The sequence below is a fragment of the Littorina saxatilis genome, linkage group LG7, assembly GCF_037325665.1.
Source record: "Littorina saxatilis isolate snail1 linkage group LG7, US_GU_Lsax_2.0, whole genome shotgun sequence".
Lineage (NCBI taxonomy): Eukaryota > Metazoa > Mollusca > Gastropoda > Littorinimorpha > Littorinidae > Littorina > Littorina saxatilis.
Window position 1 is genome coordinate 19,894,835 of NC_090251.1, and position 18,913 is coordinate 19,913,747.

At 45.3% G+C, this 18,913-nt stretch overlaps 1 protein-coding gene across 1 annotated transcript in view; it reads left to right on the forward strand.

The window, feature by feature from the left end:
- LOC138970868 (rho GTPase-activating protein 190-like) overlaps window positions 1-18,913 on the forward strand; it is a 203,090-nt gene that overhangs the window by 149,924 nt on the left and 34,253 nt on the right. The window contains exons 26-27 of the mRNA XM_070343430.1: window positions 8,070-8,223; window positions 9,662-9,739. Coding sequence (XP_070199531.1) covers window positions 8,070-8,223; window positions 9,662-9,739 — 232 coding nt within the window. The remainder of the gene's footprint in view (window positions 1-8,069; window positions 8,224-9,661; window positions 9,740-18,913) is intronic.

Below are 18,913 nucleotides of genomic sequence, written 5' to 3' on the forward strand. Positions count from 1 at the left end.
ACAACACACTTCCATAGTTATGTGGTTGACCATGGTCAAATTTCAAGGTCACAGCAGGGTCAGTTTCAGGTATAGTCATTTCTGTCTGTGATTGCAGGGTTCGAACAGAGATTTAATTCTCAAAGTCAACTTTGTGCAGACTCTATTCATTGTACAAATACCCCTGTCTGCATGCATGCGCATGATAAAGGTTCCAAGTTCACAGTGAAAGTCGCAACAACAAAATTGTGTGTGTGTGTGTGTGCGTGTGTGTGTGTGTGTGTGTGTGTGAGCACAGCGGGAAGGTTAATACAGTGTTTACTTAAGTTTACTTAAGTTTATATAAGCCACTAAAGCATGTATATGCTGCTTATTTCTTTTGAAAAGAAAGGAATCATGAGCCAAATGTTGATGCATCTAAAATATCTTTATCTTGACCTATGTGTGTCTTACAGTACTGAGACTCTTAATGTTTAGAACAGGGCTGTACGTTAACATCCGCCCGCCCGCCCGCCCGCCCTGGGCGGGTTAAAAGCACATCAGGCGAATTTAAAATACCTCTTAATCCGCCCGTCTGGAGACGTCAAATTTTGCTTCACCACGAAGCAGTCAGTCAATCGAAAAGGCCGGTGTAAAGAATTCAGCTTTCCCCCTCATTCAGCTTTCTGATTCGATATATACTCGAGACTGAAATGTTGTTTCCTGGTCAAATCAAAGAAGTACACTTGTTTAAGGAAGAAACGCATGTCTTGTCTCTTGCAAGTGAAGAGAATTGGTGGTGAAATTTGATAGATCTCACGCCAAAATTTGATTTCTTCAAAAACGTGCACCAAGTCGTTACGTCCATTGAATGAGAGGGGAAGGATTTTAGGATGAAGCAAATGTCTAAGTTTAAATTTAAAAAATTGGTTGAACGAATTTGACCCCATGAATGTAGAGTACCTAAGCTCGATCATCAGTACTATGGAAGGGAGCGGTGCTTTTTAGTGTGGAGTTTATACAAGATCAACGAGGCTGAATCAGAAAGCTGAATGAGGGGGAAAACGGAATTCGCTACACCTGGCGAGTCAAGAGCTCTCTTTGGGCGCCATGTTTCTTGCGTGAGACACTTGCTTCTGTGCAAGCTTCGAACTTTCCCTTTGATCACACATTTGAGCAACAATGTAGAGATTTTTTGACACTTTCATTCCAAAGTAAAAACATAAAACAGACAACGAAACATTTTGTCTAAAATGACATTAAATTACATATCTTATCCCAACTCACATATAGCAATTTACTTCAGTTTAGTGCTAGAACGCTGAACTACGCTTCACCCTGGTAAGGGGGGAAGTAACCCTAAAAATAGAACGGCCTCGACGGTCACATGTCACCGCCAGGTCAAGGCTACCTCCCTACATGCACTGCGCACGCATGCTCTCGCCGCCATCTTGTAGTCATTCTACTTATCAGCGCTGGCGTCTGAGGATGTGTTTTGGATTACGCTCGGGCTTTTGTTAGCCCACTGCTTCTTGGCAGTACTTACCCTGGTCACACGTCTGTATCTTAGCTTTTTGGCTGAGATTTGGTGAGATTTTTCCAATTTTTCTTGTATTATTTGCTTTCGTTTGCCACGAGTTAGTCTTTGTTTTACTAAAGGTAAACAGTCAGTGGATAGTGGGTATAGTGCGTTCGGGGTTTAGGCTACTCTGGAAGGAGGGGAAGGCTCCCTTAACCAGAGCGCCAACGCTGTTCAAGTTTCCCGTCAAAACGGAAGCAAAGACAGCGATACAAGCAGAAATCTTGTCTCTGATACAGAAGGAGGCGATAGACGAAGTAACGGATCACAACTCCCCAGGTTTCTATGGGAGAATTTTCGTGGTGCCGAAGGCTTCAGGGGGCTGGCGCCCAGTTTTAGACTTGTCCCCTCTGAACAGATATCTGAGACAAATCAAGTTCACAATGGAGACACCTGCGTCAGTCAGAGACGCACTCAGACCAGGAGACTGGGTGACGTCAGTCTAGGACCCTTCGTCAGACAGCTTATCACGGTGTGTCAACTGATTCCGTTCATCCACCGGATGTTTCCGTTCATCCGCAGGATGTGTCCGTTCATACAGCCCCATTTTCGTCACTTGCTTCGGGAAAAACGTTGTGGTAAGTCGTGTGGGCAGCGCGCTTGTGTGATATTGAAAGAATAAGGTAGCGAAATGGTTGGGCTATGTGTACGATAAGTACCAAGGTGCTAGTGAATCCTAATAATAACACACGCTGGATTAACACAGAACTAACAGGAAATCAGGTTTTCAATACTCCCGACTTTTCACCCCTGCTTTTGCAACAGGGAAAGTATACCCGCTTCTTTGCAGCCATGACATAGACTTTCTCGTTTTACAGCCAAGGCAACAGCACGGTCTTGTCTGACCACCGAGGTTAACCAGCATCGGACCCGGTTACTGCCGGGATGGGTGACCGGTTGGAACACGGGCCCGGCTGGCAATCTCTTTAACATTCAAGCTGCGGCCTTCCGGCTTCAGCTATTGTACTGTCGTTTACTCAAACACAACATCAGCACTACTTAGCTCCCTAGAGGGTTACACTGCCGATTTCACCGGAGTTCGCCTCCCTTTCTTTTAAGCCACCGCTTAGGGACTTGGGTACATAGTTCTCACTGATACCACTCCCGTAGTCATTGAGGACAACGGTTGTTTTCTCTGGAGCTTGATTTACTCTCTGAACTTAATCCTTTTCTTTGAAAAGATCAGTGACATTCTGTCACACTCTCACAAACGGGGCCTTCCTCTTCACTCATAAGTCTTATGAGACAAGGTGGAAAGGAAAAGGGGGGGGGGGCATGTTCGTAACTTGGACAGTTCTCCCTTGGGCTCCTTCCAGACTGTGCGAGATAGAACATGGACCTACCTACTCATAGGCCTTACCTGAATTAGTCAATGTTTCTTTCTAATCTTATTTTGCTCGCAGTATAAGATTACAGGTCTCCCTTAACAGAGAGACCATAGGCTAGATAGCGTTCATAACCAAAGGGTCACAGCAGGACAAGTCTGAGTCTTTTGGTACTGGAGTTTCTATGCTTCACAGATTTTGAACTGCTACAGTCCGCCCGCCTTCATAAACCTGACGCGTGAAACGCTCTCCACTTTGCTTCTAGCTACGGCACACAGAGGTAGCGAGATTCACGCACTCTCCGGCTTACCGGGAGACGTAGTATTCAATAGAGACGCTCTATCTCATTCCGTTTCCGGCCAGACTTCTTAGCCAAGAATCAGAAGTCAGGACAACCATCTCCGATGGTCTAAGTTATTCCTCTAAGGATTCTCGCCACAGGCGACCCAGTCTTATGAATCTGACCAGTTAGATCACTATGCTCCTTCCTGTCTCATACAAGGAGTTAAGATCACAAACAAAAGATACTCTTATCGTCTTTGAACACTAAGAGAGATAAGGACATATCTAAGTTGGTGCTAAAATTAGGAAGATTATCTGAAGTCCTAGACTCCGCCTACTGGAGATCGGAGAATGTCTTTATCATTTTACCACTATCTGCGCGACATTTCCAGTGCGCGGCAGGACGGTTTCAATGCGCTACCAGCAATGGTAGCAGCAGGGCATTTTTTGCCTAGCTCATTAATTAGCAATCTGCTATATGTGAGTTGGGATAAGATATGTAATTTAATCGAAAATTTTAAAGGTACAGTGCAGCTCACAGCCTTTGTTTTGCTTCTTTTCTTTATTTGGTGTTTAACGTCGTTTTCAACCACGAAGGTCCCGCAGTGGGGCACTGCGGTTATGAAATTAAAAGCCCCTCCTGTTTTTGGAACCGCAGGAGCTTTCTAGTTTGCTGTTAGGTAGATTTTTGGTTCCTCTTTCCTGTCATGCTCTCTTTTTCTTCATGAATTCTTTTCTTTTTTCTGCCTTCTTGCTCATTCACCTGTATTTTTTCCAAAAATCTCTTCTCTTGCCGCTTGTCTCGCGATTCATGTATAGTTTAATCTGTTAGTGTTCTGATGTAAGTCCAGCAGTAGATAGGTTAAGCCTATTTTAACATACTGGAAACTGGTAATCTTCCAGTAGGTATTAATTTAGTTTTACTAAAGCCTGCTGGGACACAAGTAATGGGTTAGTGCATTTGTAAACAGGAATCGCTTGACAAGTGGCCCCCTTCATCCCCCCCTTCCTCGTCCTGATATGGCTCTGCGTAGTCGGCTGGACGTTAAGCAACAAATAAACAAACAAACAAACAAACCACGAAGGTTATATCGCGACGGGGAAAGGGGGGGGAGATGGGATAGAGCCACTTGTTAATTGTTTCTTGTTCACAAAAGCACTAATCAAAAAATTGCTCCAGGGGCTTGCAACGTAGTACAATATATTACCTTACTGGGAGAATGCAAGTTTCCAGTACAAAGGACTTAACATTTCTTACATACTGCTTGACTAAAATCTTTACAAACATTGACTAGATACAAGAAACACTTAACAAGGGTAAAAGGAGAAACAGAATCCGTTAGTCGTCTCTTACGACATGCTGGGGAGCATCGGGTAAATTCTTCCCCCTAACCCGCGGGGGGTCTTCGTTTTGCGTTTTTGTTGCAGCTGAGTGCATTTACAGTTAAAAAAAACCTCCTATGGTAGTAAAACAAACCCAAAACTACCCAACGACATCTGTGAAGCTCGACAGTTTCTTGTTCACGCGAGTGCATAAATTAACCTAGTTATTACGTGGTGTTTGGTCGGAGTTCGATTCAACTGAGTGATTCCGGCCTCCATTTTGTTTTACACAAACTCATGATGACGTCTGACATAGTTTGCTAGTGACGTGTCTTTTTGTGCATGATGTGGTGATCTACCTGATCTAAATTTAGATCCAAAAATAGGTCAAGACCAGCCGGGTCCGAGTACGAAATTAATTCGTAAAAAAATCGCAGTTCTTGACTCTTTGGGTGCAAGTCAATGAAACTTGGTAGTTCTTCTAACGGCTAGCTGCCTGAGGTATGACTAAAAGCCCCAGGGGCTCCGTGCACCTGGATTTGACAAGTTCAGTACCTTCCCGTACGAAATGAACATATATGAACATATAAGAGACATATAAGAAACCTATAAGTTTAATAATAAATTTTCATTTGATTAATATACTTACCCAACTCACATCGTGAAGTCCCTCCCGCCTACCCCGCTTTAGATTCCCTAAAAATAAGAGGGCGCTTCAAGCGGAATGACTACAAGATGGCGGCGAGAGCATGCGTGCGCAGTGCATGTAGGGAGGTAGCCTTGACCTGGCGGTGACATGTGACCGTCAAGGCCGTTCTCTTTTTAGGGTTACTTCCCCCCTTACCAGGGTGAAGCGTAGTTCAGCATTCTAGCACTAAACTGAAGTAAATTTCTATATGTGAGTTGGGTAAGTATATTAATCAAATGAAAATTTATTAGAAAACCGTCAAAGGAAAGCTGGAAAAAGTCGAAAAGAGACTGGCAAAGAACGCGTTTGGCTTGTGTTCTGGGGGCTGGGGGCCTGGTAGCTCAGTTGGTAGAGCACTGGACTTGCAGAGCTGCCAACTGCTACGATTTCGGCGTAGCATACTACGATTTTGCAGCAATTGCTACGCTCAAACAAAACATGACAGGTATGCAAAATCTCCACTTATCGCTCGACAATCAACAATGAACATTGCGCAACTAGCCGAGTACCGAACGTTGGGAACCACTTCGATATGACTGATCCAGGTTGTCCACGTGACTTCATTAGCTTATCGTGAATTTTGTTGCAAGCATTCGCCTTTCCGCTGACTCTCTCTGGGCCAATCACGAATTTGATAACAATGCGCAATTCACTTGTGGACTCGTAGTCAGCAAAGTTTAAATTGACGCTTGCACAGTGTTTGAGGTGAAAATGGGAGGCAGAATAAAACCTCGGAATCCACTGCGATTTAAGCCTCAAATTTAGCAGAACTGCATGCTTTTCTAAGTATAACAACTCTGTGTAGATACCGTGGAAAGTTACGGAATGAACTGTAATGATGCCTTTTATTTACGTTGGTTTAAGAAGGAAAACATGCTTTTCTCGTCATTTTCGTCGATCAAATGACTAAATTGATTATTTATGCTTAAGTTTGGACAAAAACTAACATGACTGAACATGGGAGTTTCAGCCCATGAAAAAAGAGGTTCCCTTGTGTAAATGAGGTTACTAAACATGTATATTCTTATCAAAGTTTTAGCCATAAATGCGGATGTGAAAATTCCAAAATGCCGGAAAATGCTACTCTTTGGGCTTCACAGGGGTTGGCAGCTATGGACTTGTGATCAGAAGGTTGCAGGTTCGAATCTGGGCCGGGACAGACACGGGTCAACTTTATGTGCAGACCCAGAGACGGAAGCCATGTCCCTCCCCCGTGTCACCACAATGGCACGTAAAAGACCTTGGTCATTCTGCCGTAAGTGCAGGTGGCTGAATACACCAAAACACGCAGACACCTGGGTAGCGCGACTCCATTGCTGCTAGCTTTCCACTGGGAGGAAGTGACCCGAATTTCCCAGCGATGAGACAATAAAGTAATGAAAATGAAAATAAAATGAAACAAGAAATGCAATGCACATGGTTTTGAACCCACGCGGAAAGGAGAGAGGCAGCAAAAAATCAGCGTTTGTGGTATGATCTAACAGATTGACACTTGAAAACATCCAGGACCACGAACAGTCAGTTTTTCACACTACATCGTCTTAGATAAATTCTGCTAAAAAAATCCAATGAAACATTTTTTTTCAAGCTGTTCAGTGTTGTCTATTGTTGCTGTTTGTGTAATGCCCATTTTTTGTTTTCTGAGTGCGAGTTAATGTGTGATTGGGTGACATGTCACTGACCGGTGGAAACTTCCATTGTAACTTCTATTGTTAACTTAGTATGTAATTTGTGTTGTAGGGAGGTATGTATGTGGTAACTTTCAGTAAGGTTTAGTTTGTATTGTGTGGTAGGGGGGTTATTACGTATCAGTACCGTACTTTCCGGGTCATAAGGCGCGACTTTTTTCCTCGAGTTCGACCCCTGCGTCTTGTATAACGAAGCGCCTAATCCGTGTATGAAATACGAAAAAAATCAAAGAGACCGCTTGAGTACCAGTCAAACAACTTGTGATAATGCATGTTTCAGCTACTAGGTACTGCCCTGCCTTTGATCTGGCGCACACACAGATTTCCACTCTGTTAAACTCGGTCACTGACCGGTCACTGACCCCGGTGCAGGAAGTGTTTCCTCTCTCAGATATGACAGGGGAACCACCTCTCATTGCAAAAACTGGGTCATTGACCCCTGGGAAGAAGGTCGTGTCCATAAACAAGGCCACCCAGCTATCACAATGCCTTTGATCTGGCCGCACACACAGAGCACACATATTTTCACTCAGTTAAAGTCAGTCACTGACCGGTCACTGACCCCGGTGCAGGAAGTGTTTCTTCTCTCAGATATGACAGGGGAACCACCTCTCATGGCAAAAACTGGGTCATTTTGGTGCGCCCTATCGGCCCCCTGCGTCCAATGGGTGACTGGATTACAATTTTTTTTAAAAAGAAGGGGGTGCGTCTTGTATAACGAAGCGCCTTGTCACCCGGAAAGTACGGTATGTGAAAACTTTCAGTGAGGTTTCAGGCGTGACAGGGTGTGATTGTTGTTTTGATTTCTTGTTTCTTCAAGGCTTCTTTCACTCTTAATTATTTATTGAACCAAGGTTAATTAAAACATACAAATCATACAATATGTTTGTCATAATTATGTCTTTTTTAGTAGTTGTATGGAAAGTATGAAAAATGTATGCATTTTTCATGTTAATGTACGTCTTTTGTGTGTGTGTTTGTCGCACGCCGAGATAGTTTTAAGAAATCCGGGCAGATTGGGGGCCAGTTGAGATTTTGGGGGGCCGGTTCAAATTGCTGACTTACCTGGCCGGTAAGCCAAAAAAGTTACGGTTTACCCCAGTTAGAACAAGATATCAATGAAACTGTACAATGAAAAAGAGTACATTCTCATTATCTTGTTCTAGATTTTCTTACCTGCAGTCTCTTGTCCCATTTCTTAATGTTTGTTTATCCATGGTTTGTAGGAGAGAAAAAGCAAAGAAGCTCAGAAGAGGAAAGACAAGAAAAAGGAGAGTAAATCTCAGAGTGGCTGTACTCTGGAGGACTTTCCCCAATCATCCGTCCATGCACTTGTCCCCCTCTTCCTAGAAAAATGTGTTACATACATAGAGAACCAAGGTAAGAATGAGAATGAAGGTGCATAATGAGTGTGTAGCAATATTGCGCTGACTGTGCCATAAGCAGTTTGACAGTCATTTATTAGTCTTGTAATGAGGTTTACAGCTACACCCAGGTTTTTCTATGTTGTAAAGCTTGGAACTGCACCAAGTTTTCTCAAGTGGGCGTTATGATGGTAAAGAACATTAGCAAAACAAAGCATGTCAGTGGTGGTGGTGTGGCTGAAAGAACCAATCGCTGCACAGGGCTATTGGCCTTTAAGCAAATTAACTGGTCAGTTGCTTCTTTAGTTTTGTTAATACATTTGCAATGTAGATTTATTTGAACTTGCGAATTCCAAAAAGCTTAACTCTATGTATCTGATAAATAAAGGGAAGTAAGCGCTCTAAATGCATAACACATGTGTAATAGAGTATAAGTGAGTTATTCGGAACCAGTCTCCTGGCACCTGAGATGATAACAAGCATTAAAATGAACAAGCGACTTTCATCCTAATTTTTGGCTCACGTAAGTGTAGCCTATGCGATGCTAACTTTTGTCTGTCTGTGCGTGCGTGCGTGCGTGCGTGCGTATGTATGTGTGTATGTCTGTGGTAGAAACTTTAACATTTGAAGACGTCATATTACATTGACGTCACATTATGACGTACGAGGGTTAGACGTCACGCGATGGAATTACTGAAAGTTTCGGTGATTGTTATTTTGAGCGGGCCGAGACTATTTGGCAGTCGTGTCCATGTAGACAGACAGATCTAGATCTAGTGTCTCGCTTTCTTGCACAGTTTCACCTATGCTCTTTCTGTGTGTGTGTGTGTGTGTGTGTGTGTGTGTGTGTATGTGTGTACTGTGTGTGTGTATGTGTGACGGAGTGATTGAGTTTGTGTTACTGTTTGTCGATTTCTTACGTGAGCCTTGAAGGCTTCGCCTCTTGTTGTTGTTGACATTTGAGGATGAAAGTCGCTTGTTCATTTCAATCCTTGTTATTCTCTCAGGTGCCAGGAGACTGGTTCTGAATAACTCTCACTTACTCTATTACTCATGTTGTATGCATTTGGAGCGCTTACTTCCCTTTGTGTATCAGATCTCTGAACAGCGCTCTGCCTCATTTGTTTAACATTTTAACTATATGTAGAAGCCAGTAAATTTCCCCTGGCGAAGGTTTGCATGGCGTAAACTCAACTAAGTATCGTATGACCGCTACCGGGTTTTCCTGTTAGCTGTCAAAACATAGCTCTGTGGTAGCTCTCTGTGTCCCAGCAGAAAAGGGGTACTGATTCAATTTACCCTACGGTCTGAGATTCTCATGTGTCAAAGGGTGTACATATGCGGATTCAGCGGAAGTGCAAATACTAGCTATGAAATCCTTACAACAAAGACTGTATAGGACTGTGCTAAAATCGTTTATTCGGTGTACTAACTGTGAAAGTTTTCATTTGCAGGAATGAGCACAGAGGGTATATATCGCATTCCTGGTAATCGTGCTCAAGGAGATCTGTTTGTGTCCAAATTCCACGAAGGTAGGTGGACTGAAAGCTGTTTGACTGTAAATATGTATGACACACATTTGGAATAAGCTGCATTTCTTTTGCAGCTTAGAGGAAGTTAACATGCCTTCTATAGCTGCATAAGGTCTTGTACCGTAAACTACCTTGTAAACGCCCACCCCCCTTATGCACCAATTTTACCCCAAAGTAGGGGGTGGGTGTTTACTAGGTACTGCGGATGTATGATCAGTTTCTTGTTAGAAATACATGTAGCAATGTTTGGTTGCTTGGTATAAAATTGGTAATGGGACTTGTTTCTGTAGAAAACAAATATCCACTCTCTATGTCTCTTTCAGTTTGACACACACAAGTTCGTGTGTGTGCAAGTGCCTTGCCAGAATAAAACCAAGAAACATATCATGAAAGAAATGCAATTGCGTTATGGTTTGATAACAAATGCTGTAACATAACTCAACTAAAAACTGAAAAAGATACTCAAGTTCTGCTTCGTAGAACCGGCGTTAGTTAACACCGAACAAATATCGCAGACAAGCACTCACAGCAGTCAGTTCATTTGGACGGATTCAAACCATCAAATTCGAAGGACAATCTCTTGAAACAAGTATTGTGATCAAAAACGGGTCTTTTCAACTTAAAGAAGAGATTTGAAAATCTCAATTCTCTGTTATTACTCAGCTGCACTGCGGGGAGAGTATAAATCAACAGTACAGTGGAGTCCGGGTACAACGAATCTCAAGGGAGATACATTTTAGTTCGTTATATCAGTAATTCGCTGTAGAGTTTTCAACCCTAAATGGCCTCAAGACAAGCCTGGTTTTCCCAATCACCTTCAAATGATCGTTCCATCGATCTTTCCTTGGAGAGTACAATCTCTGCATGTTTTCAACAGCTTCATAATATAATCCATAGAGAGAGGCAAACTAACAGCGGGAGGTGCATGAAAAGCGTCAGTTTTCACGATAAAAGTAAAACTTTGACTCGCTCATTCACGGGACATAACTGCACTCCGGACTGTCCACAGTGTTGAGCAATTTAGGAGACTTCACTGCCTGAGGAGAGTATTGATTCAAACGAACTCGTGGTTCTATATCGCGTCACTCGGTCAAGGATCGGAGAAAACAAAAAAACAGTTCCAGATTTTGAAACCATGTTCGTCAGCCATTGTTTTTAGCAAGACAGACCACATGTGCACGAGCTTTGCTGACGTACATCGCAAAATGTCATGACGTCACCACAACTTTCGGTTTTGGTTCGATCTGTTCCGTGCACCTCCCGCTGTTAGTTTGTTCAGAGTTCGCTCATCACGCGATGTGCACTTGTGTTTGTGTATTTTTGTCTTTGGAGACAATTATTGACATCAGTTCGTTGTAGCCTTGTGACTTTTAGAGACAAAACGGCTCTGGGGCGATGAAAACGTGTTTGTTAAAAGAGGGGTTCGTTATGCAAATGAGTTCAAAAGGTTCGATGTAGCCGGAAAGTAACAAGTAAGAAATAGAAGGCTGTCTGCCGGGAAATCAATGGCAGTTTGTTAAAAGAGGGATTTCGTTATACCCAGGTTCGTTATAGCTGGACTCCACTGTATGCCTTTATAACAGCATCTTGTCATTATACACTTTGATGAATTCTTTGTACCGCATGCGGAAGTTTACAAACGCTAAAAACAAATAATTTTTGTGACATTAACTTTCAACAGTTCTTGCTATTTCCCTTGTTTTCTCCATTTCATTACATGGGGTTTTTCAAAAGCTCATCGAGAATGTTACTCTGGTTGCATATTTTTGTGTTGAATATCATTTTGTTCAGAATTGAAAAAGTTCTAATAGGATAAAATTGCCTGAAGAGTCAGGTGACAATAACGTTGTTACTAAAAATAGATTTCCTGTGCCCATTTTTTTTTCACTTCACATTCAGAAAGAAGAAAAAATTCAGAATTTGTATCTAATTTTTACAAATCTGAGGTATATTGAAAGGCAAACAGTTTTCTGTCATTTGGAACTATTTTCAATGTTATGAGTCATAATCAAATAAATTGTGCCTCTTGAACAAAAGGACAGGGCTATGTAGATTTTGTCCATGTCTTCACGACTAAGCAAACATAATACCAGACAGGGATAACAGACGATAGCACATGATAATGCTATCCCATTGTTATCATCAGTATAAAGATACACATGTTAAATTACATATTCTTACCCCAATTCTCATAAATGCATTGACTTCAATCTCACATGCTAGATGTCGAAAAACTACTCAAATTACCTGCCCTTGCAAGGGTGGTAACCAAGCTAAAAACAGACGCCATAGCCGTTGCTATGCCCTGTCCCACCTGGTTACCCATAACCCACCGCGCACCACGTGAGCGCCGGCATCCGGAATAATCATTCTTGACTTTCGACGACGCAAGAGGATGTGCGGAATTCGACGCTCACTTGGACTTCACTAGCCTTTGTCTTTTAGACGATCCAGGCTTGTGGGGTCCTTTACCTGTTCGCCATTCACTTGGTGAGATCTGCCCTTTTTATTGAATTGAATTGTTGTTGTTAGCTGCTTGGTTTTACAGCCGCCTCGGAAATTTACGTTTCTGGTCGGCTATGGTTTTCGGCCTTTTAGCTTTTTCAAGATGGCCGATACCAAGCAGTAACTCGCACGAAGGGAAGAAGGCTTTTAGCCTTATTTAGAAACCTCCGTGCGAGTCAACGACCCTTTGAGTAGTACTTCTTTTGTAGTAGCTATTCAGGCGGATAAGGTTTCGTTTTTTCTCCCCAGCCCGCATCTTCTCGTAAGGAGAACCAGTCAGTGTCTTCCACTTTCGGTGGGCTTAACTATGAAATATGTGTTTTCATTTCTAAGCCGTTTCAGGCACGATCGGCGGTTCCCGTCTCCCGCCCTCTGTGGCGGACACTTCCTTGCTGGCTAGAGGGGGTCCTTTGGCCTAGGTGACGTCTGCTGGCGTACTCCTTGGCAGCCCTACTACTTCAGCTTCGTGCCGTGGTCTGGTGCAAATGGCCAGTTCGGTTCAGCCCTTTCTGCCTCTGGTGGCACTGGGTTGTTCACGAGCACCCTCTCCTTTCAGGAGGGGGGGCCTGCTCCCTACCTGCCTCTGACCACTCTGACTACCTCTGGTTTTTCTCAGTGTGTTATGCAGCCCCTCCTTTGGGGGGGGGGGGCTTGCTGCTTTGCACCGTGGTCTGGTGCAAATGGCCAGTTCGGTTCAGCCCTTTCTGCCTCTGGTAGTACTGGGTTGTTCACGAGCACTCTCTCCGTAGGGAGAGGGGGCCTGCTCTCCGCCTGTCTCTGCCCGCTCTCCTTGCTTTTAGCACAGCTGAGCGGGCATGCAGCCCCCTTACCGTTTGGAAGGGGGAGTGGGGGGGCATGGTAAGTCACAACCTGGGCTTGTTCCCACTCTGCCTCAATGGGGGCAGGGGGCTGTGTCAGTGGCCCACCCTTTCCCGCCCGCCGGGCAGGATCGGGTGGGCGCTGTTGGACCGTCTTCTCAGTCCGCTATTGTCCTCGGCCGGCAACCCCCCCCAGGGGGGGGGGGGGGGGGTATGGTGGGCGGTGGGGCTACAGGACGTCAGCAGGTGGACGGGTGGGGGTCGGCCTTTTAAGGTTGCGTCTCTCACCCCGTCTCTTCCCCCTCCAGGGGTTTACTGCTGTGACAAGCCACCCCCCTCCCCATCTGGGGCGCGGCCTGGCTCAAGCCAGTCAGCACAGCTGGGGTGGGACGTACGGCCTTTCCAGGCTATGTTACATACCCCTCCTCCGCCCCATTTGGGGCAGGGGTCTGTGTTAGCTGCCCGCACTCATCGCGGGTTGGCTCAAACTGGTCAGACCGGTTTTGGCGGCTGGGGCCAGTCTCTCGCACAGCGGTCGGGGAACAATGAGCTTTGCTCTGCTTTGTTCTCGGCAGGGTGCTGTGCCGGCTGCCTACCCCTCTATCCGGTTATCAGACAAGCTTCCCAATGCAGTGGCGTTGGAGGCGCAGGTAGCTTCAAGATTCTTTGAAGGAGTGGTAGCAACAATAAGCCTGGCTGCACCACCACCTTCGGCTGTCAGAGATTTTCGTGCAACACAAAGAGAGAAACAAACTTTTAAGTTTCGTGAATCTCCTTCAGTGGCGTATGAGATGTCTAAGTTTCTGGCTTCTTCTTCTTCTGCGTTCGACGGTTGTGTCTAGGGTCGTAGTTCCGCTGCTGTCGTGAACTGGAACGTCGCTTTCAGGTCTTCTGACGTTCCCCAGAGCTTGGTCTCCAGTGTAGCTCCTTCTGGCCAGATCTGGTTCCGCAGCAGAGTGAAGTTTGTGCATGTATTCAATACATGTTCTACTGTCTGGTCGGCCGCCCCACAATCGCACAATGCCGACTCTGCTACGCCGATCCTTTTCAGGTGCGCTTTAAAGCCGCAGTGCCCTGTACGCAGCCGGAAGATGGCAGTCTGCTCTGCACGGCTGAGGCGGTGGATGGGGTCTTGGTCTGGCTTGTAGCCTCCGTTTCTTTCTTTGAATGCTGTCTTCCAGCGATGCTTGATGAGGGTTTTGGTCTCTCGGAAGGACAGGCTGGTTTCTCGTTGTTCCTGTCTTCCTGCATCTTTGGCCAGACCATCCGCCTTCTCATTTCCAGCGATGCCGCAGTGCGCTGGAATCCACTGCAGAACTAGTTTCTGGCTTCGAATTCCTGGTCTGAATATGTGCCTTTGGACACAGTGCCTGTGCTTTCAGCGCACAGTCCGGCACCAGGGTTAACACAGCCGTGGCTAGCTTCCGCACAGCCAACCCCTTATGTCGGGCAAGCTGCTGCATGGAAGTTCTTGTTGAACTCTAGGCCACACAATCTCTTAGACACTTTTTCCCCTGCCACGTGCTCCACTTCCGGTTACACCGGAGTTTAGTGACGCTCCGGGAGGATGGCTACAGTAGGGGATGTTCCTTTTACAGCGGCATCCCTTGTAGTATTGGAGGAAACAGGGAGATACAACCTAGAGTTAGCTTCCCTCTGGGAAACGCCACTCAGGTCTCTCTCCCGTTCTATCACTACGTCCTTGGAACCGTTCGAGTTTCGACAGGACGCGAGTGAAAAGGCTGTGGCGACGCTGCTCGCTACTTTGGCCAAAGTTTCGGCCGAACATATGCGTTTTTCGGCGCACCTTTATGCTCATGCTGTGCACACGCGCGGGGCAGCGTTTTTCTCTCGGGTTCCAGGATCCAAGATAAAGCCACTCTGGAGGCTCTTAAGTTATCTCCTTTCACGGAGGGTGCCTTGGTGGGGCCGCCGTCGCTTGATGCGCTCCACAAGCAAACCCGCGACGATCGGGATTTGGCTTTAGCCAATATAGCGGGGTGACGTCAATCCAACGCAAAGCACACCCCCAATGATGCGTCCCCGAACCACTAGCTCATGCATTCACCATGCCTTTTGGTGGCAGGCGGCCTGTCAATGGCCCTACCCCTTTGGTTGCTAAAGGTAAACAATCAGTGGATAGTGAGTATAGTGCGTTCGGGGTTCAGGCTACTCTGGAGGGAGGGGAAAGCTCCCTTAACCAGAGTTCCACTGTCGATCAGTTTCCCGTCAAGCTGGAAGCAAAGACAGCGATACAAGCAGTAATCTTGTCTCTGATACAGAAGGATGAGATCAACGAGGCGATGGACTGCAACTCCCCAGGTTTTTTATGGGAGAATTTTCGTGGTACCAAAGGCGTCAGGGGGCTGGCGCCCGGTTTTAGACCTGTCTCCCCTGAACAGATTTCTGAGACAGATCAAGTTCACGATGGAGACTCCCGCGTCAGTCAGAGACGCACTCAGACCAGAAGACTGGGTGACGTCAATCTAGGACTTTACGTCAGACAGCTTTTGATTAGCTTCATTTCATTTTTCATTTCATTTTCATTTTCATTACTTTATTGTCCCATCGCTGGGAAATTCGGGTCGCTTCCTCCCAGTGGAAAGCTAGCAGCAACGGAGTCGCGCTACCCAGGTGTCTGCGTGTTTAGGTGTATTCAGCCACCTGCACTTATGGCAGAATGACCAAGGTCTTTTATGTGCCATTGTGATGACACGGGGGTGGGACATGGCTTCCGTCTCTGGGTCTGCACATAAAGTTGACCCGTGTCCGTCCCGGCCCGAATTCGAACCTGCGACCTTTCGATCACAAGTCCAGTGCTCTACCAACTGAGCTACCGGGCCCCCTCAGACGTACGAGCCTCTTGTTTAAGAATAAACGGCTTCACAGTCACACTTCAGCGACTTTTGCTGGACAAAATGAAGCTCTCTTAACCCCTTCACTGCCACAGTATAACAGCATTTTGGTATTGCTGTGGGCCAGGGCAAAATTTCGCTTTCTTCGGTAGGTTCACTAATCTGTTCACTGCTCTATCATTTATTGAGATATCTCTTAGATCTTTGGCATGTGTTTTGCTTATACCCTTGGCTATTATAGGATGACATGATCATTGGACTTTGTTTGTGATTGTTATAGTAAAAATTGATATAATGACCATTTTTGTCAAAAATTAGTTTCCGGACTTACACACACACACATTGCAGCACGTAAAACCACACAAAACACTGCTAAAACTGGTGTCAAACATCAGGTACTCACATTACAGCCCATAAAAGTATTCTTCTGTGTGGTAATCCATAAATCACTTCTTGTAGAGCTTCCAGAACACTGTATCGCTTGAAAACAGGTCTACGAGTTGAGGTCCGACTTTCGGCCGCCATTGTGAATGGCGGCTGAATGCTATAGTCGGTTCTACATTTCAAACACAGTTTTCAACACGTGGTAGTAACTTATCCGAACGGTCTATGGGAAAGAACTGTGTTTAGAACCCCTACAAGTACTTGGACAGTGGTTACCTCCCATTTAGTTTTCAGAAATGTCCTGAAATGTTGTTGACACAAATCCCACGTATGAGATACGGTTATGGGCGTATGACAAACCGAAAATGACCACGTATTACATACGGGGTGGGCAGTGAAGGGGTTAAACCTGCCAAATTCACATTAAGGCATTTGGGTATCTTTTTCCCAGACGCAAAAGATAGTGAACGCGTTTATTTGGCGATAACAGTTAGAATCACACACCTTCTGGTTTAGTGTTTTAACTTCAGCTTTACACCCCTCAGGGGCCTTTTGTACCGCGTTTTAACTGACTACACTCTTACTGTAGTCTTCCCAGCGGTGGCCCCTGGATTTTGCACTTTTTGGCTTTGCGCCAAGAGTTTTCTCCTACTTCGCAAACAGTACTCTTTGCCTCTAGATTAAGGGAACGAAGGCTGAATCACGAAACTTCAGTTTCGGGGATGCAGCTTCGGATACATACTCAGTTCCCTCTGCATGGTTTCTAACGACATTTTAGTCTGAGTCACTTCTGCATTTGGGCGGAAAATAAAGTTGAGATTATCTTTACCCTCGGGGGTATTGAACTTCAGGTTATCAATTTTTGATTTACCAGTTAATGGAACCTTGGCTTTACAGTGACCTCTTCTACAGAGCCACTTATTTTATAATGCCAGTTCTCTTTCCTTGAAGATAATTTCCCAAGGTTTCAGAACTAGCTACATGTTATGCCTCTAGCCTTATATTCTTCGGCAATTTTAAACTCCTGAGACGCTCATTTACCCCTCCCTTGGGACGGGATTTGACAGGAGCATGGTCTGAGAGCGGATCAGGTTACCGATACCCAGTCGCGTCTTCCCCGATTGCGGGCCAGTTAGCACAATACTAACAGGCAGTCAGGTTTTCTATACTCCTGACTTTTCACCCCTGCTTTGCAAAACAGGGAGAGTATACCCGCTTTTTGCAGCCGTGGCTTAGACTTCCGTTCTCAGCCTTAGGCAGCAACACGGTCTTTTCCGACCACCGAGGTTAACAGTACTGTTATTGAGCCCGGTTCTACCGGGATGGGTGACCGGTTGGAACGCGGGCCTGGCAGGCAATCTCTTTAACATTCAAGCTGCGGCCTTTTGGGTTCAGCTATATTGCACTGTCGTTTACTCAAACACAACATCAGCAGTATTTCGCTCCCTAGAGGGTTACACTGCCGGTTTCACCGGAGTTCGCCTTCCTTTTCTTTCAAGCCACCGCTTAGGGACTTGGGTACATAGTTCTCACTGATACCACTCCCGTAACCATTGAGGACAACGGTTGTTTTCTCTGGAGCTTGTTTTACTCTCTGTACTCCTTCCTTTTCTTTGTAAAGATCAGGTACTTTCTGTCTTACTCTCGCAAACGGGGCCTTCCTCTTCACTCCTTAGTCTTATGAGACAAGGTGGAAGAAAAGGGGGGGGGGGTGCATGTGCGTTCTTGGACAGTTCTCCCTTGGGCTCCTTCCACACTGTGCGAGATAGAGCATGGATCCTAGTCATAGGCCTTACCTGGTTAGGCTATGTTTCTTCCTAATCTTATCAGAGTGTCTTGCTCAACTCAACTCAACTCAACTCAAATTTTATTGGCTTCAATTTTCAAAGAAGAATTTGTCTTGCGCTTGGGAGAAAGTAAGAGTATAACATATAAAAACAGCATTCATATCACATTTCATGTATCACACACAGCTCAGCTCGCAGGGTAAGATTACAGGTCTCCCTTTACAGAGAGACCATAGGCTAGATAGCGTTCGATAGCCAGAGAGTCACAGCACGGCAAGGCTGAGTCTTTTGGTACGGGAGGTTCTATGCTCCACAGATTTTGAACCGCTACAGGCCGCTCTTCTTCATAATCTGAAGTGGAAACACTCTCCACTTTGCTTCTAGCTACGGCACACAGAGGTAGCGAGGTTCACGCACTCTCTGGCTTACTGGGAGACGTAGTGGTCAATGGAGACACTCTAACTCACTCCGTTTCCTGCCAGACTTCTTAGCAAAGAATCAGAAGTCAGGATAACCATCTCTGATGGTTTAAGTTTTTCCTCATTATAGGATTCTCGCCACAGGCGACCCAGCTTTTGAATCTGGCCAGTTAGATCACAATGCTCCTTCCTGTCTCATACAAGGAGTTTAGATCACGAACTTAAAGCCATATGTACTCGATGACTATACACGCTAATTGCTTTACCAACAGCTGGAGACATGCTAAATTAAGTTCCCTGCAAAATATTGTGGTCTAGGACCCCTTCAATGTTGAGATATGTTCATTTTGATCTGGATCGTCCTATTTATAGATTTGCCAACAGAGGTAGCGTTGACGCAAGGGAA